General features: G+C 50.8%; 8 protein-coding genes across 8 annotated transcripts; 3 read left to right on the plus strand and 5 right to left on the minus strand.

The window, feature by feature from the left end:
• Nucleotides 1–1,257: 1,257 nt before the first annotated feature.
• Nucleotides 1,258–1,791, minus strand: NECHADRAFT_64191 (uncharacterized protein). The gene has a single exon (XM_003047722.1). It carries the CDS (start codon nucleotides 1,764–1,766, stop codon nucleotides 1,359–1,361), a length of 408 nt encoding a protein of 135 aa, XP_003047768.1. The 5' UTR covers nucleotides 1,767–1,791; the 3' UTR covers nucleotides 1,258–1,358.
• A 745-nt stretch (nucleotides 1,792–2,536) lies between these two features.
• NECHADRAFT_101905 (uncharacterized protein) lies at nucleotides 2,537–4,465 on the minus strand (the record flags this gene model as incomplete). Its single annotated transcript, XM_003047723.1, has 1 exon — nucleotides 2,537–4,465. The coding sequence occupies one exon, from the start codon at nucleotides 4,463–4,465 to the stop codon at nucleotides 2,666–2,668; it is 1,800 nt and encodes a 599-aa protein (XP_003047769.1). The 3' UTR covers nucleotides 2,537–2,665.
• A 352-nt stretch (nucleotides 4,466–4,817) lies between these two features.
• Nucleotides 4,818–8,921, plus strand: NECHADRAFT_85908 (uncharacterized protein; the record flags this gene model as incomplete). The annotated part of the gene is made up of 2 exons (XM_003047546.1): nucleotides 4,818–5,167; nucleotides 5,225–8,921. 2 exons carry the CDS (start codon nucleotides 4,818–4,820, stop codon nucleotides 8,919–8,921), a joined length of 4,047 nt encoding a protein of 1,348 aa, XP_003047592.1.
• Nucleotides 8,922–9,293: 372 nt separating this feature from the next.
• On the minus strand, nucleotides 9,294–10,610 carry NECHADRAFT_96886 (uncharacterized protein; the record flags this gene model as incomplete). Its single annotated transcript, XM_003047724.1, has 1 exon — nucleotides 9,294–10,610. One exon carries the CDS (start codon nucleotides 10,608–10,610, stop codon nucleotides 9,294–9,296), a length of 1,317 nt encoding a protein of 438 aa, XP_003047770.1.
• A 426-nt stretch (nucleotides 10,611–11,036) lies between these two features.
• Nucleotides 11,037–12,764, plus strand: NECHADRAFT_96887 (uncharacterized protein; the record flags this gene model as incomplete). The annotated part of the gene is made up of 1 exon (XM_003047547.1): nucleotides 11,037–12,764. The coding sequence occupies one exon, from the start codon at nucleotides 11,037–11,039 to the stop codon at nucleotides 12,762–12,764; it is 1,728 nt and encodes a 575-aa protein (XP_003047593.1).
• Nucleotides 12,765–13,582: 818 nt separating this feature from the next.
• NECHADRAFT_2244 (uncharacterized protein) lies at nucleotides 13,583–15,406 on the plus strand (the record flags this gene model as incomplete). The annotated part of the gene is made up of 5 exons (XM_003047548.1): nucleotides 13,583–13,745; nucleotides 13,804–14,408; nucleotides 14,469–14,768; nucleotides 14,841–15,215; nucleotides 15,266–15,406. Coding segments are annotated over 5 exons (1,584 nt in total), but the record flags the coding sequence as incomplete, so codon positions are not given.
• A 359-nt stretch (nucleotides 15,407–15,765) lies between these two features.
• Nucleotides 15,766–16,686, minus strand: NECHADRAFT_50726 (uncharacterized protein; the record flags this gene model as incomplete). The annotated part of the gene is made up of 1 exon (XM_003047725.1): nucleotides 15,766–16,686. The coding sequence occupies one exon, from the start codon at nucleotides 16,684–16,686 to the stop codon at nucleotides 15,766–15,768; it is 921 nt and encodes a 306-aa protein (XP_003047771.1).
• Nucleotides 16,687–17,807: 1,121 nt separating this feature from the next.
• NECHADRAFT_85913 (uncharacterized protein) lies at nucleotides 17,808–19,044 on the minus strand (the record flags this gene model as incomplete). Its single annotated transcript, XM_003047726.1, has 3 exons — nucleotides 17,808–18,387; nucleotides 18,458–18,676; nucleotides 18,779–19,044. 3 exons carry the CDS (start codon nucleotides 19,042–19,044, stop codon nucleotides 17,808–17,810), a joined length of 1,065 nt encoding a protein of 354 aa, XP_003047772.1.
• Between the last annotated feature and the right edge of the window lie 320 nt (nucleotides 19,045–19,364).

Here is a 19,364-nt window from a genome sequence, read left to right on the forward strand (position 1 = left end):
GTAGTGGCTCTTCTGACCTGTGGTGCATGTTTGGTCCCGCGTGGCAAGCAGAGCGCTGGCTGGGTGTTTTGTGGCATCGCCTACAGGATGATGACGGACCTTGGTTGCCATTTGGACATCGAGCCCACGTCACAGGCCGGAAAAGGCTTTAAACTCACTCCCATTGATGTCGAGATTAGAAAGAGGATCTACTGGGCAGCCTATGTCGGAGATAAGCTTCAGTCTCTGTTCCTGGGTCGTCCCCCCGCGATAAAAGAGATATCAGGCGGCGTGTCTGAAGAGTTTCTGGATACGTATGAAGAAATGGAAGAATGGAGGCCGTACGTTGATCCCGAGGCACGACCCTTCGACAGCAGCGCCCCAGCTTATCGAGGACGACCATGCTATGCGACAAGCACATTCCGATGTTTGCTTCAGCTCTGTCGTATTATATCTCGCATTATCAATACTTTCTACACGACAGAAAATACAGGAACTTCAAATCAGACAGTTGAAACACCAAACATCAGCTTGATGCAGAAGAGAAAAGAGGTCAGAGAGCTGCTGCGTCAGTACAAAGACAGTATGCCCTCTTGGCTCCGGTTCGAGCCAGGACTCGATCCCACTCCTCCACCACACCAAATCACACCTCAGTACGTATTGATTCAAGTACATCCGGATTTATCGCTAACCACAGTCAAAGCGCGCTCTATTGGGCTTCAGTAATCCTCACCGAACTGCCTTTTACAGATGGTGGCCGTTCCCCCATGACACATGAACCCAGCCCATTTCAGTCCAACGACCGAGAAGAAAGCAGAAAGAACTGCATCGAAGCTGCACTGCACATTTGGAAGCTTGTTGAAGCATACAAAAAGACATTCACCTTGAGACGCGCACAGTATGGCATCTCCTATGCTACATATTGTGCGGTGCTTGTCATTCTGGAACACACTGATCAAAACTGCGACGAGTATATCGAATGCATTCGTTTCTTCTGGCAAGCTCTATTGGAGTTCCAGCGTGGTTGCAACTATGGGCTCAAACGACCTTTGAGGTTACTCAAGTCTCTGATGAGTCGGATTGAGAAGGTGACTAAGAATATCAACATGGATGCAACGGCGACGACGGGCTGCCCGGACTTGAGAGGTAAAAATCATAAAAAACGGTCAGAATTACTGGGCTAACAATATTACAGCCTTCCAGGCCGACATGGCGTCGTTGTTCGGGACTGATCAAGCTGGGGATGCTTGGAGCGGGCCATGGGTTGCCCAAGATGGTCTTGCAGCGGAAAACACCTTGTTCGGGATTGCTGACGATAGTCTTCTGGGAGAATACATGTGAGAGTAACAACTGCCTCCTCTGTAATAAAATTCTGCTACTCAACCCGAGTGCTTCTTCGCATCAACCTCAATCTCAAGCGTCATAGTCGGAAGCGCCAACCTAGTAACCCCAGCGGCCGTAGACCCAGGCCGATGCCCCGGAATTCTCTTCTTAAGCACCTCTGCAATGATGGGCAGCGTAGTGTCGATGTCTGTGTGGTAGGACCGCATGTAGTACACGTCCTCCCAGCCACGAAGGCCTGCAGCTTTGAGCACGTCGTCGATGTGCTGAATGGTGAGCTCAACCTCTTTCCGAGTATCGGATGCGATCTCGCTGTTTTCATCCCAACCGCCTTGACCCGAGATCTTGAAGAAGCCGTTTCCGAGATCGACGGCTTGAGAGTAGTGGTATGCTGTACTCCATTCGGCGCTGGGACCAGGAGGGACGATGCATCTAAAGGACGACATTTTGTGATGTTGTTTTTTATGAATGTAGTTGATTTTGAAGTGGATGGGGCTGGTGAGATGAGAGTTTAGCTGCAAATGCAATTCCTTTTATACTCGTGGGTGAGGAGGCGTAACTTTGAGTGTAGTACCAGCCTTTTGCTCACCATGACGTATTGCAGCTTACACGCAGCACAGCCAATTCGAAGCTGCATCGACTGCAACATCACTCCGGCTTGGCGCTTACGGACAGGATCTGACTGGAAAAGCCAAGAGGCCCGTAATATGTTGGACTCGGTGCAGCCGATCTGACTTTCTCTATTTGACCAAACACATGACGATATTACCCCATACGGCCCCGTCTTGCCCGTCGCAGGCTTACATTGGCTGTACCACGAGATCCGGTCTAGCCAGGGGAGGAAACACGTTGCGCTGTTTACATACAAGGCCTTCCCTTTCTAGCCATAAAAACCCGCGAGGCTTCACGGTGGCTCAGAATCTGAGGCTGGCCCAGGCGGTTAACTACTCCTCCATCGGGGGCGCCGATGGCATGGAACCTTGCCCAATGAATAAAGAGGGGAAATCCGATAGGAGATTGGGAGGCTCGGAGCTCGGCGGTAAGTGAATTGAGGTCTGACAAGGATTAGAACCGCCCCTAGGAGATTTGCAGGCTACTAATTTCTTGCCATAGAAACATGATGATTGTAGGGGCAAAATAGATATCGATAGAAAGATTGGGCACATTTGGTACGTATATAGTCAGTTTCAGCCACTATGCACTCGATATAAAAGTGCTTCCATAAACGCAATGATTGCAGTAAACTGACCAATATTCTGTATGTACAACCACACTTGCGCCTCCTTGTGAAACCTTGCCAAGCCTTCTCGAACTACATCAGATCCGTCTGAACCCATAGAAACATTCAACCGCCCGCTTCGGAATGTCCAAGACCAAGACTAGATAGAGGCTCAACTACCCGGTTGTAAAATTCCAGCGCATGATTCGGCGGCTCATCCATTGTCTCCGAGGGTTGCTCGCTATAGTCAACACACCAACGTGTCAAGGCTGCGTATGTTGACCCCATTCGGAACGGTAAGTCCTTATCAATGGTCGATCTAACTCTTTCCCTCAAAATCTTTGCTTCGGGGCTGTGAAAGGGTTTCACGTCTATTGATAACGAAGGCCGGCTGCTAGATGTTTTCCCACGTTTAGAATCAAACAGACTTGTGAGCGGCGCCCAGATACCGATTTCCAACAGGACAAGTCCTAAGCTGTATATATCATATTGGACCTTGTATCCTTGTGCTGCTTCACCTTGGTAGTCAGGATGACGGTACATGGCAACTGCAGGGTCGCTATTGGATTTGGAGCGATCAATGGTCTGGGCTTCTGTTTCTAGCCTCGAATACTCGAAGCCACAGACAATAGGTGAAGCTAACTGACCAGCGCTAGGACTCTCTGAGTTTTGACAAGGAAACACAATATTGTCGCTGCGGATGCTCTTGTGCATCCAGCTACTGCTGTAGAGTTGATGGAAGGTTGATGAGATATCGCTTGCCAGTCTGAAGCGTTTCTCCAGAGGTGGGCGAGGCTTATACTCTGGTTGTAGTAGGGTGTACAAAGACAATGGCTTTGAAAAGTCCCCTGGAGCTTGTCTAGAATTCTGGGGAAATTGAAAGACAAGCCACCAACAGTAGTGCTCTGGGTCATGAATATAGCCAACCGCCTGTGGGACCTTGAAGCCAGGGGATTGAGGCAAGGCTAACAGCGATATGAGTCTCTGAACTCGACTCCAGAGCATCATCTTTGAGTTGTGATCCAAGTCAGGTTCAAATGACTTGCGTTCAAACAGACATAGCATGACGGGATCGTCCTTTCTTGCTGCTAAGAAGCGGTTTTGCGTTGCAAAGTCTGATGGGATGTCATGTTGTGCCAGCCGTAAAGACTTCATGGCAATCTGTGAGACGTTTGCTCCCGATGGCCGGTTCTCATTTGCTGCGAGGGATTTCCGATCAATCTTGGCGAGAGTGTCTCCATCTCGATCGATGTCAACTGCTTCTCTGATCATGGCCAGAGACTTGTCGTCTACCGCGCTCCCAACAACAACGACATGGATGCGCTCGTAGTCGTTGACGAATCTCCTCCTTTGCGTTTCGGTCAAGAGTTTGTTCAAGAGATCAATCTCGTCGCGAAGGCCAGTGACGAGTTTCTTGAGCTGATCTTTATCTCTGATGGCCCATCGTACACGACTGGACATGCTGCGAGAGATACCGCTGTTCTTTCTGGCGGTTTCCGAGTCTTCCGACCCCTCAACGTCTATCGCCAGGGGTGTCCCTCCGTAGAGTTTAACCCCGCTGGACCGCAGTGATTTTCGCATACGGGTTACGAAGCTTGACACGGCTTTCGAGGTGGATTCTTCGCCCTCGATCTTGACGCCGTATCGTTCTCGAACCTTGTCCGCGTCTTCAAACATGCGAGAAATGACCTGAAGCTCTCGAAGAAGGACCTCGCTCGCAAGGCTAAGATGAGGCGCCAGGATACCATCAGCCAAACCCGAGTTGGCGCCCCAGGCCTGGAGCCTCAGACGCTCAATCTCGAGGGCCACGGTTAAGGCTTCGGCATCGTCAAAGTAGTGGAGGGCGGTGCCAAAGGCGTCGACTGCCTTGCACGCCGCGAAGAAGGCGATCTGAGCGATGGCGATTCCTGTCCCAGGGTCTACCATGGTGTTGTACGTGGCAAGTTGGTCTACCTAGAGAGAGATTGAGGCTGTGCCTTCATATGCCAGCTGGGATGAGGGATGGTGCTCGGTCGGTGATAATGTATTTCCGGGGCGGGGTCAACTCATGCAAGGGTTGTGATCTAGGACTCTTCTCTCTTCTCTCTTGAACCAAGATGCCGAGATAACTATTTTCACTGTCTATAGCCAGTTGGTTGGTCTTGGCGTTTGAAGTTCTCAATACGACAGTTGATTTGGCACCAGGTCAGCCACTGACTCAACCCAGCCAACGGCAATAACGCCTCAAACAGCACATCACACCAACCACTACTTGAGATTCAATCATTCGACCTCGATGATGGATTCAGGATTCTATCATTCCTACTCGCTTGGCCAGTCATCAATAGAGTCGTCAAACGTAACCAACACTTCAGCCGAGACAGCACGAACAACTGTTCCGGCGCAAAACATCGATGAAACCCTCACAACAGCTGGTTTCGTATCGTTTGCTTGCCACGTTGCCTTCCTGGAGGAGAGGCTGCGTCGCGGAAATGACACCAAATTCTTTGATGGTCATGAGATACAGACGACGGCACGCTTTCCGGCCGGGGGTGGTGGCTTCTTTACTGTTGACCGGGCGAGGTTGAAAAATCAACCTACTGATGGTAGAGAGATTGTTGCAATCAAGACTGCCAGGGATCAGTCCGGGTAAGTCGTCTATTTCTATTTCTCGAGCGTCTACTAAATAGTGGCGTATACTCTCAGAGACCCCTCGAGGTGGAAGGACATTTTACTTGAAGTACGAGCTTTGCTCCATGAACCTCTACGATATCATCCCAATATTGTGCACTTGCTCGACTTTGGATGGTCACATTCTTCAGAAACAGGGTCTCCTTTTCCAACTCTTGTCCTTGAATACGCCGACTTTGGTACCCTTGACGATCTCCAACTCAAGAGCGAGTCACCGCTTCCTTTTCGGATCAAGCAAAAGCTCTGCTATGATGTTGGCCGTGGACTTTCAATTCTTCACGCCTGTGGCATAGTTCATGGTGATTTGAAACACAGCAACGTCCTAGTGTTTAGAAACAGAGAGGAATACCCCCCTGATCAGCCATACACGGCCAAGCTCGCAGATTTCGGTGGGGCAATCATGGATATTGGACGGGACGCTGGTCATTCTCTGCGCATGACGACTGTTCCATACGATGCTCCCGAATCAGGCCAGGCACTCACTGTTGATGGTATTAAAGCCACCGACACGTACTCGTTCGGAATGCTGATTTGGAGGACCTTTATTGACTGCCAGGATCTGTTGGTCGCCATCGCTTTCAAACAGACCTCTTCCCCCTTGTCGGGCGACGAGAGGGCAGAACTGAAACAACTCAAGAGATCTGAGACTTTCCTTCAGATGGCTCTTGATACGGTCGAGGCATATGGTAAATCACGATCCCTGCCGGACGTGACGGTCGAAATGGTTACGGACGCCATGAACGCGACACTCATCCTCGACCCAGCCTCACGATCTCTAGTCCAGGCTCAGGCCAGGTTACGAGGCATGTCAAGGGAGCAAGTCGAAGATTACACATTCGCTCTTGAACGCGAGAATGCCGACCGAAAAGAAATGGAACGCAACCGTATCCCTGGCCAGCGTGGCATCGACATGGACAGTCTGGGCTACGCCCGAGGCCGGTATGGCGGGACTTATGACGCTCAGCAAAACCTCCCAGGATGTCGACCAGATCTTCCAGCTCCTGCCCTTGGTGGATTCCTCTTTGAGCCACTCAGACTCAAAACACTTTTGGACTGGTCTCAGCAAGTTGCGATGGTGAGAGAACTGGAGCAGCTTGCCGAGTCTTCGTCGTTTGAGGAGGAATCGGCCGAGATTCAACCATGGACAGCATCATACCATCTCTTTCAAGCATGCCTGAGCGGATTTGGAATGACGACTAACCTCGAAAGAGCTTGCCATTGGCTATGGAAAGCATCCAAGGCGGATTTCGAGTGCGCAGATACTGATTATCTGGCCAAGGCCTGGTTGACCAGACTTTGCAACGCAGCGGGCGTGGCTTGTCCTCTGACCACAGATGAACAGGTTGATGACTTGTTCTGGAGTATCGTCCGTGGACATCGGAATTGCATTGAGGACAGTGAGTTGGTGATGCCTCATTTTCCTAACCCACACCAAGCAACGGCTGTCCAGTCACGCATTAGACAGGCAGTCTCGATAAACAAAGAGTTGACGGGCGGAACTGGAATGCCCCATTATGCGCCCCGCATGATGAGTCGTACATGGGATCTATCCAACTTTGAAGCTCTGGATGAGGATATCCGGATGGAACTGGGTGCCGAGTATGAATCTTGTCTTCGGTCTTCCGATGAATCACAGGAAGAATCAGAGACATCCAGGTTTGACAAGATATACGTCAACCAGCGTGGACATGGCCTTCTTCATTACGCCGCTGCCGTCGACGACGTCAACGCTCTCAGATATCTACTGAGCAAGTACAGATGCAACATCAACCTCCCAAACCAGTCATTCTCCGAAACTCCTTTAGTCTGCGCCTGTAGAGCCGGACAGTACGACTCTGCCAAGTTCCTGCTTGAAAACGGAGCCGATCCCAACGGCTCAAAGTCTGGTCAAGAAGCACCCCTCCACTGGATCTCCAGATTTGGAAGAGCCGAGATGAGACTCACTGCGAAGCGTCTTGTCGACGCTGGGGCAGATATGTCGAGGATGACTGACACCATGAGGAAGGATGTTCGCCGGATCTTTTCCGATTGGGAAGACAGGTTGAACTTATCTATGACACCACTAGGCCGGGCTGTTCTGAATAACAGCTTGACTGCCGTCAAGACTTTGCTCGAAATTGGCTCTGCGGATCCTATGGAGAAAGCCACTCGAAAAGAGGCTGTGAACTTGTCGCCCATTGAGCTTGCCGCCCTACTGACGTTTCCCGAAATTCTTCAAGAGCTACTCAACTGTCAAGACGGTAGAGACAGTCAGGTCAAGGTGCTTGACGAGTTAGATCTGCTCAATTTGGCACGCGACATGTCCGATAAAGGAGCAGCAGACCCCTTGACACTTCACAGCAGACTTGTACGTTGTGGAGCACGTTACAAAGAATGGCTTTCCTGTACCCTCAGGATTCTTCACGATCGACGCAAAAGCCAAGATCCAGATTCGCAGGGTCGAACAGATTGGGTGCTAAAGAGTGCAAGATGTTTATGCAGGGAAGTTGAGCTGGGCAATCTTGATATTGTTCACGCCCTACTTGAGCTGGGCCATGATGTCAACGGTTTACCAGACCGTCGTCCCTTGGCTGCAGCTGTCCGATCGAACAATAGGGACATGTTTGAGCTACTCATCTCTCACGACGCCAAGCTATCTTTTGACGACAAGGAAGAGTCGCTTCTTCAAACTTTTGCTGCAAAGCCACGAACATCTCCTGACGATTTATCCATTGCCCAGTTCTTGATCGACAATCTGATCCCGGTTGAAGCAGCAGATGGAGAAAGACCTTCGCCCCTGGCATCAGCTATCAAGAACGGTTACTTCCCCCTTGCTGAACTCCTTCTGGACAACGGTGCTGGTGAGAGCGTGAACCACTTTTACCAGTGGGAACCCACAGGAGGCTTCTTATCTATTTTGGGGGTCCTCTTGCAGTCTCACACCTACTCCTCGCTACTGGCGATTGAGTATTTGGCAAAGAAGCACGAGGGGGGTGTTATAGCCTTGGAACCCCTCGTGGACTTGACGAAAGAGCTCAGTGTCCTGCACATGCTTGCTCTACACGATCCAGGCCGGATGAACTCTCGGCAGCAAATATCCTCACGAATTATCCACCGAATACTCGAGCTATTCCCTACGCCCGAGAGCTTGAAGGGGCATGCCGTTCATGAAGAGCACGGAACTCCCCTCACAGCAGCAATCATGACTGTCAACGTCGATGTCGTATCTGCACTTTTGGAATCAGACTACCAGAGCGACCTTAACAAGATGGTCAAACTACCGTCACTGCCATCCAGCCTTGGCATGTCAGACGGCGCGCTGCCAATCGCATTGGTGTTTGCAAGATTTGCACAGAGCGTCCAGGTTTTTCTTGCACAGAACACGATGAACCAAGACATATACGAAGAGCTGAAGAACATAGAGAGGCTTGGATACACACTCTTCAACACGGCATCAAGTCTACAGCAGCAGGGTACCTCTGTTGATACCGAGTTGGATCCCACGACATTACCACAGAGCTGGCAACAGCTACACGCTCTCATACTAACAAAGAAGTTTCAAATGGAGCACAAGACGCAGTTGCAGAAGGACATGTCTAATCTTTCATTGGGTGATGGAGCTGGAGGGTCAGAATCTGAACAAACGGGGGACAATGTTGATGAGATGCCGGTTAGTCTTGCTCAGCTGACCAAGGATAAGAGTAGGAATTGGTGGGACACGCCTGATGAGTAGATGCTCTAGCTAAGAATGCCTTTCCGAGGCAAAGTGGAAGGGCCTTTTCGGTTTTCAAGTGGTGGGTAAATCTTGTCGAGTTCTTATTGCATCTCATTAATATGTCACATTTCAGTATCTCAAGTTTGGGGATGTAGTTAGAGTTAAAGAAGTTCTCTATTTCTAATTAAACGAATGACTAAAGTTTGTTGACTTTATACTGTCCTCGATAAGGACAAAGTAGGGATCCTCCAAAGTATATCTCATCCAATTCTAATACTATAGATCACATAACCACCCTTGCCAGAGACACATGAGGGATGCCATGTGACAGTATGGCTAAGTATGCTGTCTGGCTCCCAGAAGTGTAACACCTTCATCTGAGCACTAATCTCACTGACCACGGCCCAAAACCTTGTTCAACCACGCGTGAATCGTCCTCGAAAGTTCCTGTCCAGCACCAGTCTGGCAATGAAAGCCAGCAACCCCCTTGAAAGTATGCAGAGTAGCCAAGTCGCCCAGGGCATCCGCCACCTGCTTCGGCTGACCGACATAGAGGCTCTCCAACTCAGCATCTCCAACAAACACGGGAATCTTGATCTTGTCAATGAAAGACTCGACGTTGTACTGCTTGACCTGGGTGAAGAAATCAGCAGGAGAGTGCGTGTGGAGCGCCCACATGCCATGTTCAAGACCCCAGGTGGCACCAGTGGAAAGTTTCCCGGCCTCCAGAGCTGAAAGGACAACGTCGTCGAACTGCGTGTAGTTGCCCGCCTCGTAGATTTCGAGCATCTCAGATGACAGCTCCTTTGTGTATGCAGCGTAATTGTCCCATACGCCGTCAATGAGGACAACCGCAGAAAGGCGAGGCTCAAAGGCTGCGGCACGGGCTGCCAGGTAGCCGCCGAAGGAGTTTCCGATTAGGGCGAGACGATTCTCGTCCACGACGTTCTTCTTCTCTGAGAGGACATAATCCACAACAGGGGTGGCGACCTTTTCCCATTCGGGGATAAAACCAATGTTCTGGTTACGACGCACAGTTGGCTGTCCCGGGCCTTCATAAGTGATACAGTTCCATCCTCGGGCGAGGGCGGGTGCGACAAAGTTGTGATAAGAGTCCTCCTGCGCAGCGTCGAAGCCGTTTCCGATGATCAATGTCGGCAGCTTGTCATGCTCGCTCTCGGAAGCAGAGTACCAAATAGCATCGACGGTGAAGTTAGCTTTGGTAGCCGGAATGCGAATTCGCTTGCCAGGAATAGGCAGAGCAGCTATCCCTTTGTCGAACGCCTTGATCTGCTCGTCCCAAATGGTGTTGATGAGCGGGTTGCTCCAGTTACCGTGGGTATAGACATCAGCCCTGCGGAAGTACCCCGCGGTAGAGAACCACGTCTCCCTGACATTGACAGGGTCGTAAGCGTTCTCCGGGTCTTCGGCCTGAGCCTTGGTATCGTTGGCGAGCTTATAGAAGACGTCGATAAAGGATGTCATGTTTCCAGCTTCGATATCTTTGGCTGCACCAAGAACAGGCCCGACGTCGGCTCCTCCGGTGATGGCCTCGCCGAGAGGGGTCAACAAGTCGAAGTTGAAGGTCGAGTCATTGCTCAACAGAAGTATAGAGCTGTTGGAGGTGTCGTACACTGCTGAAGCTACATGAGCATTCAGCAGAGTGGCCAGGAATGGGCCAGTGTAGGCGGAAGAATGCAGTTTCATGGTGGAGTGAAAAGAAGACTTTGAGGGAAATTGTGATGGCTTTCTTGCTTGTGAATGTGTTGTCTGTTGTTTCTGAGTGATCTGCCTTATTTCTCGTCTTCCTTTCATCTCTTCTTATACTTGTTTCTTTCTCTTAGAGTCACTTACACGTCGGTACGGTGACAATCGCCCCGGTCAGATCGAAGGCGTCCTACGTAATTGGGCCCTTCTCATGCTAAACCGCATCGAGTGTGCATTTTTGCGACGGCATCTTCTCATTGGTTGTTCCCACAGCCGACCGAGCCTACTACCGGATGTAACCCGGCTGTGCACGCATTACGATACCCGATGACGATGCCCCCCCACAGCAAGCTTATTTATTACTGCAACTTCACTTGTCTATCACGCCCAGGTCTCTCTTTTCGGCATCATCGCTTCCCTGTCAAAATGGTCAACCGTGGACGCTCTGGAGGTTGCGTGACGTGCAAGGAACGCCGCGTCAAATGCGACGAGGCGAAGCCCGAGTGCCGATCTTGTCAGCGCCTCAAGCTTCGATGCGGTGGCTACAACAGGCCTAAGCCAAAGCCCAAGTATGCCAAACTAAGATTCAGAGACCAGAACTACAAGTTTTGCACCAATACCAACCAGGATGTCGATTCCAATGACCGGGATGTCGTAAAGGTTGCAACTAGCCCGAGCCAGTCCTCCGAGTCTGATGTTCAGCACCGGCAGGTTGCAAGAGCCTTGACTTCACGGCGACCCTCTGAGCCCGACACCGCTGTGCCCTTCTTTCTCGGTCATTACGCTAGAATAGGTCGGGATATGGGATCCACTCGAGGTTTCTTCGAAATGCTCATTCCGGCCTACTTCTCGCAGCAGCAAGAATCAGCCCTCTCGCTCGCTGTTTCGGCGTTGGCCTCAGAGATCTTGTCCATGTGGCGGGGAGACACCAACAGTTTCCGACTACCACAGGGGTCTTATTCCCGGGCAATCACACGCCTTCGGACCGCAATACAGGATCCCACCGAACGTGCCATGCCGGCAACTATGCTAGCCATACTGGTGCTACAGACATATGAGAATGCTTCTGCGGTATATGATCTTCGCAGGGCCTCGAGAATGCACCACAACGGCGCAGCATCTTTGCTATCATTTGTGGACACAGACGCCATGGACGGGACGGTGCGCGCCTACCTACGAAAATTCATGTTACACACCGAGGTTTCAACCGCCATGCGTCAGAAGAAGCCACTAAAGAGCATCGCATACTCTTGGATTGGGAGCAAGGATGCCATGGCTGTGCCAGATAACCCCAGCTCAGCGCTCGATGCCATAGGCGCGTCAGTAGCCGAGCTACAGGCCAGTTACACGCAATTTGTAACCCAAGGTGGTTCCACAACGTCGTTGGAGCACGTTTTAACAGAGTGGAGGGCCGAAGCAAGAAGAGTTGACGCAGAACTGCTGGCGTGGGCTGCAAACGTGCCGGATCACTGGAGGCCGTCAAGGCTGATAAGCGGTCGGGATATCGATTCGTCTATACCCACATACCAGTCTATCTGCGAGGTGTATCCTTCGTGCCAAATTGCCAGTATTTGGAATCTTTGGCGTTTCCAACGCCTCGTGTTGGCCAAGATTACACTCGGCTGCCTTGGTGCATTCTCGGGTCTTGGCCGCTTTGGCTTTGCATACGGGCAGTTCCTCGATGACCCAGCAGATTTTGTCAACTGCCAGCAGAGACTCCAAGAAGTGGTGGACAGCGTGTGCTACAGCATACCCTTCCACCTTGGCAACCGAACTACCCGGTCTACCCTTATGGACTTTACTGACCCGACAATTCTGCTCCCTAGCCAGGGTAGTCTCAATGGGGTAACATCGAACGACGACCATAGACGTCATGTCATCGCGCAAGGGCCGTGGCGAGCCATGCACCCGCTGAGCCGCTGTTTGACGCTCTTCTCGGAAGACGACGGCGAGGTGATTGCGAGCCTTCTCAGACCTGGACAGCGGGAGTGGATCCGTGACCAGTTCCTACGCGTCGCCACGCTTCTGCATCTCCCGACAGAGCCGGGCAATTACATGGAGGGATCAGGATCGCCGGGAGGGTCTGCAGATGTCAAGGCGGAGTATTTAGCCAGGGAGATTAGGAAGGGTGCGATTCTTATGAGTGGGCCGTAAAGCTTGGCAACTGTAGCTTACGCTACAAGTAGGTTTTTTTAGAGGATATACAGATGTGCATTTTTGGTTATCATCATAGTGTTTGTAGTCAAAAGAAGTAGGATGCAGCAATGATACATTCAGAGTACCGTACCTGGCCCCTGTACCCTCTACAATGAAGACGGAGGCGCTGACATGCGCGGCATGTAGTCTCGCCTCGTAAGATTTGACGCGTCGCTGTTTGCAGGTGATGCAGCCTTGTATTAACGATGATTAGAAATGAATGCAATCACAAAAAGAGAAAATTTTGTTGCGACGAAGAGGGTTGTTGAATTAACCTTGCGTCTGACTGTGCCACGCTGCGTACGCTGCATTCCAGCTGTGGCCAATCATGAGTGGGCGTCGCAAAAACATGGACTTGATCGAGTTTGTCAGCTAATTGGTGCCATCTTACGGTGATCCCCACGGACTTTGTGATGCTCAACGGCGTTCTCATTGCCCGTAGACTTTCAGAGAGACGGTATAGTATAAGTAGAGATGAAAAGAGTAGAATGAGTGAGAAATCCTACTCACCATCTCGCCAACTTCAGTCGTCACCACCACAAGTTCCACAACCGAGTCTACATGATCGACCCTTAAATTTTAGACGAGATTTCTGCTTTCCAGTCTGGCTGCGAACTCAAACACTCTCCTTCTATTGCAATTAATTAGCCGCGGACGTTCCAAGTCAGTCAACGACTCTGTAAGTGTAAATGACGTCTCGGTTTTTGGCTCTGGGCTCGAGCCCGGTGATTTTCTTGACCCACGTCTCACGGGCTCTTGCCGATGGTCATGGGCATGGGCATGACCATGGAGGACAAGATGAGAGCGATACCATTCAAGGAATCAAGGATGAACTTGACAACGGTCCTCCAACGTACTTTACTCTCTCGGACAATTCTGGTCTCATATATTCTCACATTGCACTCATGACGATTGCTTGGATTGTAATCCTACCAGTCGGTACGTATACTCTTTCTACGCAAGACATATCACTGACTGAAAATTCACAAATGTTCAGCTGTGTTTCTTTCTCTGGCTTCCTCACGGTATACGTTGGCAGCTCAACTTGCCTTCATGGCTTTCAACGGATTCGGCCTTCTTCTGGCACTATTTTACAATACTCGCACTCCCGATTTGTACCCTAATAATGTCCATCACAAGATTGGCTGGATAATCACGGCAGTCATGGTTGCTCATGTTATTGTGGGCTTCCTGGCACGCAGAAAGTCCACCACTTCTATCTCAGGGACTCATGCGAGTGCAGAGGAGCAGAGTTTTGTGCCTCTTGCAACAATCACGACCGATTATAACTACAACGATGCATCGGATGAGAATTCATCCAATGGCGGGCCTTGTAGAGCTTCTAGCGACTCAATAGGCAGTAGTTCCGGAACGACCCATGCCGAGGAGTACGACGAAGACGCCCTCAAATACTCCAGAGATCTGCCATCTCACCGTCAAGGACTCTTTTCAACTGTGATCAACTCCACCACCCGCGCCATTTCTCAAGTCAGATCGCTGTCAACTTGGATGAGCTACGGCTACAAAGTCACCGATCGAATCATCCTACCTTTTGGTTTCATAGCCTTCACTTCCGGGATTGCGACATTCGGAAGATTCTTTGTAAGAACTGCTTTGTCAAGATAAAAAGATCAAGTTACATACTAATCTAGTTACTTGCAGGAAGGTGACGCCGTCTTCAATGGTCTGGCACACTGGATCAAAGGTGGTGTCTTCTTCTGGCTTGGCTTGTTCAACCTTGGACGCTGGGCGGGAAGCTTTGCTGACCTGGGCTGGGCTTGGAACATGCGACCAAGGAGCCGAAAACACCAGCTGTCGGCTGAATTCGTCGAAAGTTTTCTCATTTTCATCTACGGATCGACAAACATTTTTCTTGAGCACTTGGGTAATTCAGATGGAAAATGGGGGGCTCGCGACTTGGAACATCTGGCAATCACTGTGCTCTTCCTCGGTGGAGGCTTGGTAAGTCTCGGTGATGAAGAGTGATAAAGCTAAATATCATACTCTGCTAGACCATGGCTGATGTTATACTAGTGCGGTATGCTTGTCGAATCCACCAGGATCAGAGATCTACTCAATACGACACTACATTCACACGAGGCGTTTCTCGGCGAAGTTAGAACCCCGATTCGCACTCCTCCAAGTTACGGATTCTCTCTCAACCCCATCCCGGCGTTGGTCATCGCATTACTAGGCACCATGATGAGTTCTCATCACCAAACTACAATGACGTCAACTATGGTTCACAAGCAATGGGGCCAGCTACTCCTTGGCGCCTCAGTTGCCAGGTGTTTGACTTATATCATCATGTATATCCGACCCCCATCATCGATCCTACCCTCGCGCCCACCGACTGAGCTTTTGACATCGTTTGGCCTGATTGCGGGTGGTGTTGTATTCATGGCTAGCGTGAGTCTATCCCCCTTATTGCGAGAGTTTCTGACTAACTCGAGATGCAGAGCAGCGATACTGTCAGGGGAATGATTCACTATGATCTTGACGCCATGTTTTTATACACGGTTACAATGGGTCTAGTTGGAATTCTGATGGCGTGGGAAGTTGCGGTGCTTGCTATCAAGGGAATGGCGATCCGCAAGGAGGATTCACATATGTTTCGATGTTGAGGCTTGGTCACAAAGTTGATGATTTGCTGTGTCAGGAGACACCTACTGCAACACTTGGTGCTCCCGAGTTTCACGACTGGAAGTAGCCTTGGATATAGATTGGTGGCAACTTGAAGGTATTGCAGTTGTAGTTTTCAATAGAGTTTCCGAACAACATCTTCTAGGTCAAGCCTCCGGGCAATATTAGCTGCAACTTACGAATAGTAGGTGTTGGAACCGCCTCCTAGCACCTGTTGCATGACACTTTTGAGAATAATTCTAGTAGTCGACATTTGGTGCGTTTTTGATATTCATATTCAGCTATATTTTCTCATTCAAATCGTGGCATCTCATCATCACAACATGATCGGAATAACAGCCACCGCAACAATAATCAACGTCAGCGTCAACTTTCCACCGCTAATCGTAAATCTCTGCGTAGCCCAGTTATCATCGTCATCGCCGCTGTTGTTCGAACCCTCATCTCCACTTCCTGATCCTCCTGAAGTCCCTCCGGTGGTAGTCGGTTCCGATGCACTGCCAAGGCCCGTCCTCGAAGATCCAGCCTCTGTCGTCGTACTTGGGAGTGCCGTCAAACTAGTGGTTGGCTTCACCACGGCCGCAGCAAGGCTGCTCGCAACACCTTTGACATCCAACTCGCAGGGTTTCGGCTTAGGTGCTGCATCTTCGGCGATGTGGGCGCATCCAGTCTCGTTGGACTGAACCTTGACGGCTGTACCAGCCACAGCGCACCCATCGTAGTTGGCGATGGCCTCTCGTGGCGACTTTGCTCCCGGACGCAGGGTGAAGGTGACATTTCCGGTGCGTTTCGGGAAATACCCTCCCATGATCTTGAGAGAACCATCCGGCTCCCGTTCGCAGATGGTGTAGTAAAACAGCTCCCACGTAAGCACACAAGTATCGTGGTCGCTTCTGAAATACTTGAACTGATCTCCCTCCTCAGCCTTGATGAGTGCACGGCTCGAGTTGATGTAAAAGTACGGGTTGGAAGGGGGAGCAATGCTCCGTTCGCCCTGGAACCGGTTGATGCCAAACAACGTGCCAAAGCCGCAGGTGACCTCCCAATTGATCTGGGTCGGAAAAGAGAGCATAACTGGGGCATTCTGAAACCCAAAGATGACGGGGAAAGGAGCTTCGACGGCGTATGTGTCGTTGCGGGGGAAGACGACGTCGAACTCGCCAGTCGCCGGGAAGGAAACCTGGTCCTTTGCGATGGCGACGCCGCCGAGGGCGATGAAATACAACAGGCCATGCATCATTCAGCGCTGTTTTGTGTGTTGGTGTGGTCCGTGGACCAGGGCGGAGAATGAGGGTATTTAAAGCATGCCTGAGAGACCGTGGTGAGATTGATGACCCGGTTCAGCCCTGGAAACATGGATAGACCCCTGCTTGCCAAAACGCATCATGATGGATAAGCAGTAAGATAGCGCGAGCCCAGGCGGTTTATGGTATAGCTCCCTTTGCTGAGTGTTTCAAGTTTGATTGCTGAATGAATCTTGCTTCAATTCATAACTGCAGGCGAGACAGCTTGTCGTGCCTCAAGAGGGCGAAAGCAGTACTCAACATGTAGAATTTAGCCTGGCCTGTATATGTCTCACTTTGTTTTAATCTAGACTTGGGACTTGTGGCTGAATAATTAAAATAGATGAAGACTTAGACTGCCGCCGAAGTTGCCAGAAATACAGGCCCCCAAGGACCAGAGGCAGTACTTCGTTGGTAGTATACCCCTTCCTCATTCTTGTTCGCAGCTAAAATGGTGACAGTCGTGGTTCAAAACTATCGCAATCAGGTAGAATGCGAGCGCAACCTTTGAGAATGAAAACGCATACATATTTACAGTATAATATGAGTGAGTGGAGATGGACGCTGCCTTTTGTCACGGCAGAGTCTGTTCCAAGACCAGGTAATAAGTACAAATGGTTCTTTCAAGCACAAGGTGACGGATCTTTAGCCTTGAATCAGGTTTGAGCAGCGGATGCGACGTCGTCTCTAGCCTCCAATCCACCCAGTCAAGCCTTGCGCGTCGAATTGACTGGATGAGAAGCGCGATATCCGAACTGGCCCGCAAGACCAACCCTTGAGGGCATCACGCACCACGGGCCGGCACCACATGAGTGGGGGTCCAGCCTGGGCAGCTGCTGTCACATTTCACGACACCTAAAATGTTGAACTTGGTGGATAGGGATGGGGATGGGGGGGTCAGGGTGGACTGGAGCAAGGGACACGGAATGGGAGGTGATTGCAATGGAAACTGGAGTAGACAAAGCTTATTCAACATGATGCTTTTCAATTTCGGATAAAATACCTCGAGCGCAAACACGAACTAGTACTACATTGAGAACAGAAGAGTAAGGGGGGTTGCTGATTCCATCCGTCACTAGTCGGCGTTCCCAGCTCCAGTTTGTTGAAAGGTGTCAAGGGACAGCGCTTGAGCGCCAACATGCTTTTGCTGCTCATCAGCGTCAGCATCTGACTGGCAGCCAACGTCAGAACTGTGCTGTTCGCCAGTTGCGGCATGAGGCTGATCATGGTTGTCGGAAGGCACTGGCTTGGGAACGGTGACGTCCACCTCGGCCGGCTTTGAGTACTTGGTCTTGCCGTTCCAAGTAAACCTCACCTCTGGGAAGACAATGAATCCTGGTTCAGGTGAGGTCCACACAGCCTCCCATTCAGAGGGCTGGCCGAGAAGGATCATGGCGGAATTAGCAGCCTTCTCGAGCGTTTGGCCTATACATGCCTCCAGTTCACCCTCCTTAGGATGAAAATCATTTCGGAGAGATTCAAGGCGTAGGGAATTAACAATATCGGGGACCATAGCCCAGGTTCTCTCTCTCCGAGGGTCATTTCCAAAAAAACGCCAGGACGGGACATGGTCGAGATGCCAAGGACATGCTTGCAAAAGATACACACACTCGCGCCAAACACCAATAATGTTTTCCCCTATGGCCCGGTTAATACTGGATTTTATTCTGGGACTAAAGGCTATTGGATTAACCTACTGCCCGGGTTCTGATAGATTCTGCACACGAGTTGATAACAGCTTGAAATCTCTGGAGCGAGTAGGGACTCTTGAACGGGGCAGCTGGGATGCATGCGCTTAAAGATGAGTTGCGCAAGGAAGCACTTGACTGCAGCGCCCCTTGTGGCGACGTTGGAGATGGTCTCGGACCAAGTCCCGCCGTTGGCGGGCTCTCCTGCGAGGCGGACAAGTTCATCTTCATCAAAGATGGATGGCGAGACATGAGGCTGTTCCCGGTGGTGATTGTTTATAATAAAATTCTCGACAAAAATTCGGAGCTTTTTCTCGAAATCGACGCCCTGGCTGATTTGGTGGACGGTTCTGAAAACCTCCACGCGGTCGGACAGCGTTCTGTGCGAGTTGGTGATGGGTTTCTGAAAGAAGCCGGATCGCGAGGCGCAGTCAAGACCCGGGGGTTAGGCTTAAGCTGCTTGACCCGGGGTGGAGTCCCTGCAGGTATGATGATAGGGCCAGAGGGGACGGTCTCGGCGGATGAGCAACGGGATATGCACAAGAGTATCATCATCAGACTCAGGGCTCCAACAAAGCCAACAGCTACCCCGATGCCAATGGCCTGGGCGGTAGTGAGACCCATGGTGAGGAGAAGGAAGAAACGAAGAGGCAAGACAACCCTGAAGTGTAGGTGAAGAAGACACGATCTTCGGGCTCAGTTAACCCATCAAGGGCCGGGCACACAAAGGCTGATGATGGTCAGTCAAACATTCTAGTCTACTGGCGACTCTAGCCTACTCAAGTACTTGACCACCGGTCGAGACAACACCAGGAAACAGGCGCAGTTACTTACCCCCTTGCATGAGGCGTTGGCTGCATGACCAGAGGGCACTTGTGCCGTGGCTTGGTTGATTGCTTACCCAACGTATTGATAGTTGTATTGTTGTTTGTATAGTGGCCTGA

Source organism: Fusarium vanettenii, assembly GCF_000151355.1.
Source record: "Fusarium vanettenii 77-13-4 chromosome 10 genomic scaffold NECHAsca_14_chr10_3_0, whole genome shotgun sequence".
Taxonomy (NCBI): Eukaryota; Fungi; Ascomycota; class Sordariomycetes; order Hypocreales; family Nectriaceae; genus Fusarium; species Fusarium vanettenii.

Excerpts from the sequence above, each read along its gene's own strand:
- NECHADRAFT_64191 (XM_003047722.1), bottom strand. The coding sequence starts at position 1,766 with ATGTCGTCCTTTAGATGCATCGTCCCTCCTGGTCCCAGCGCCGAATGG.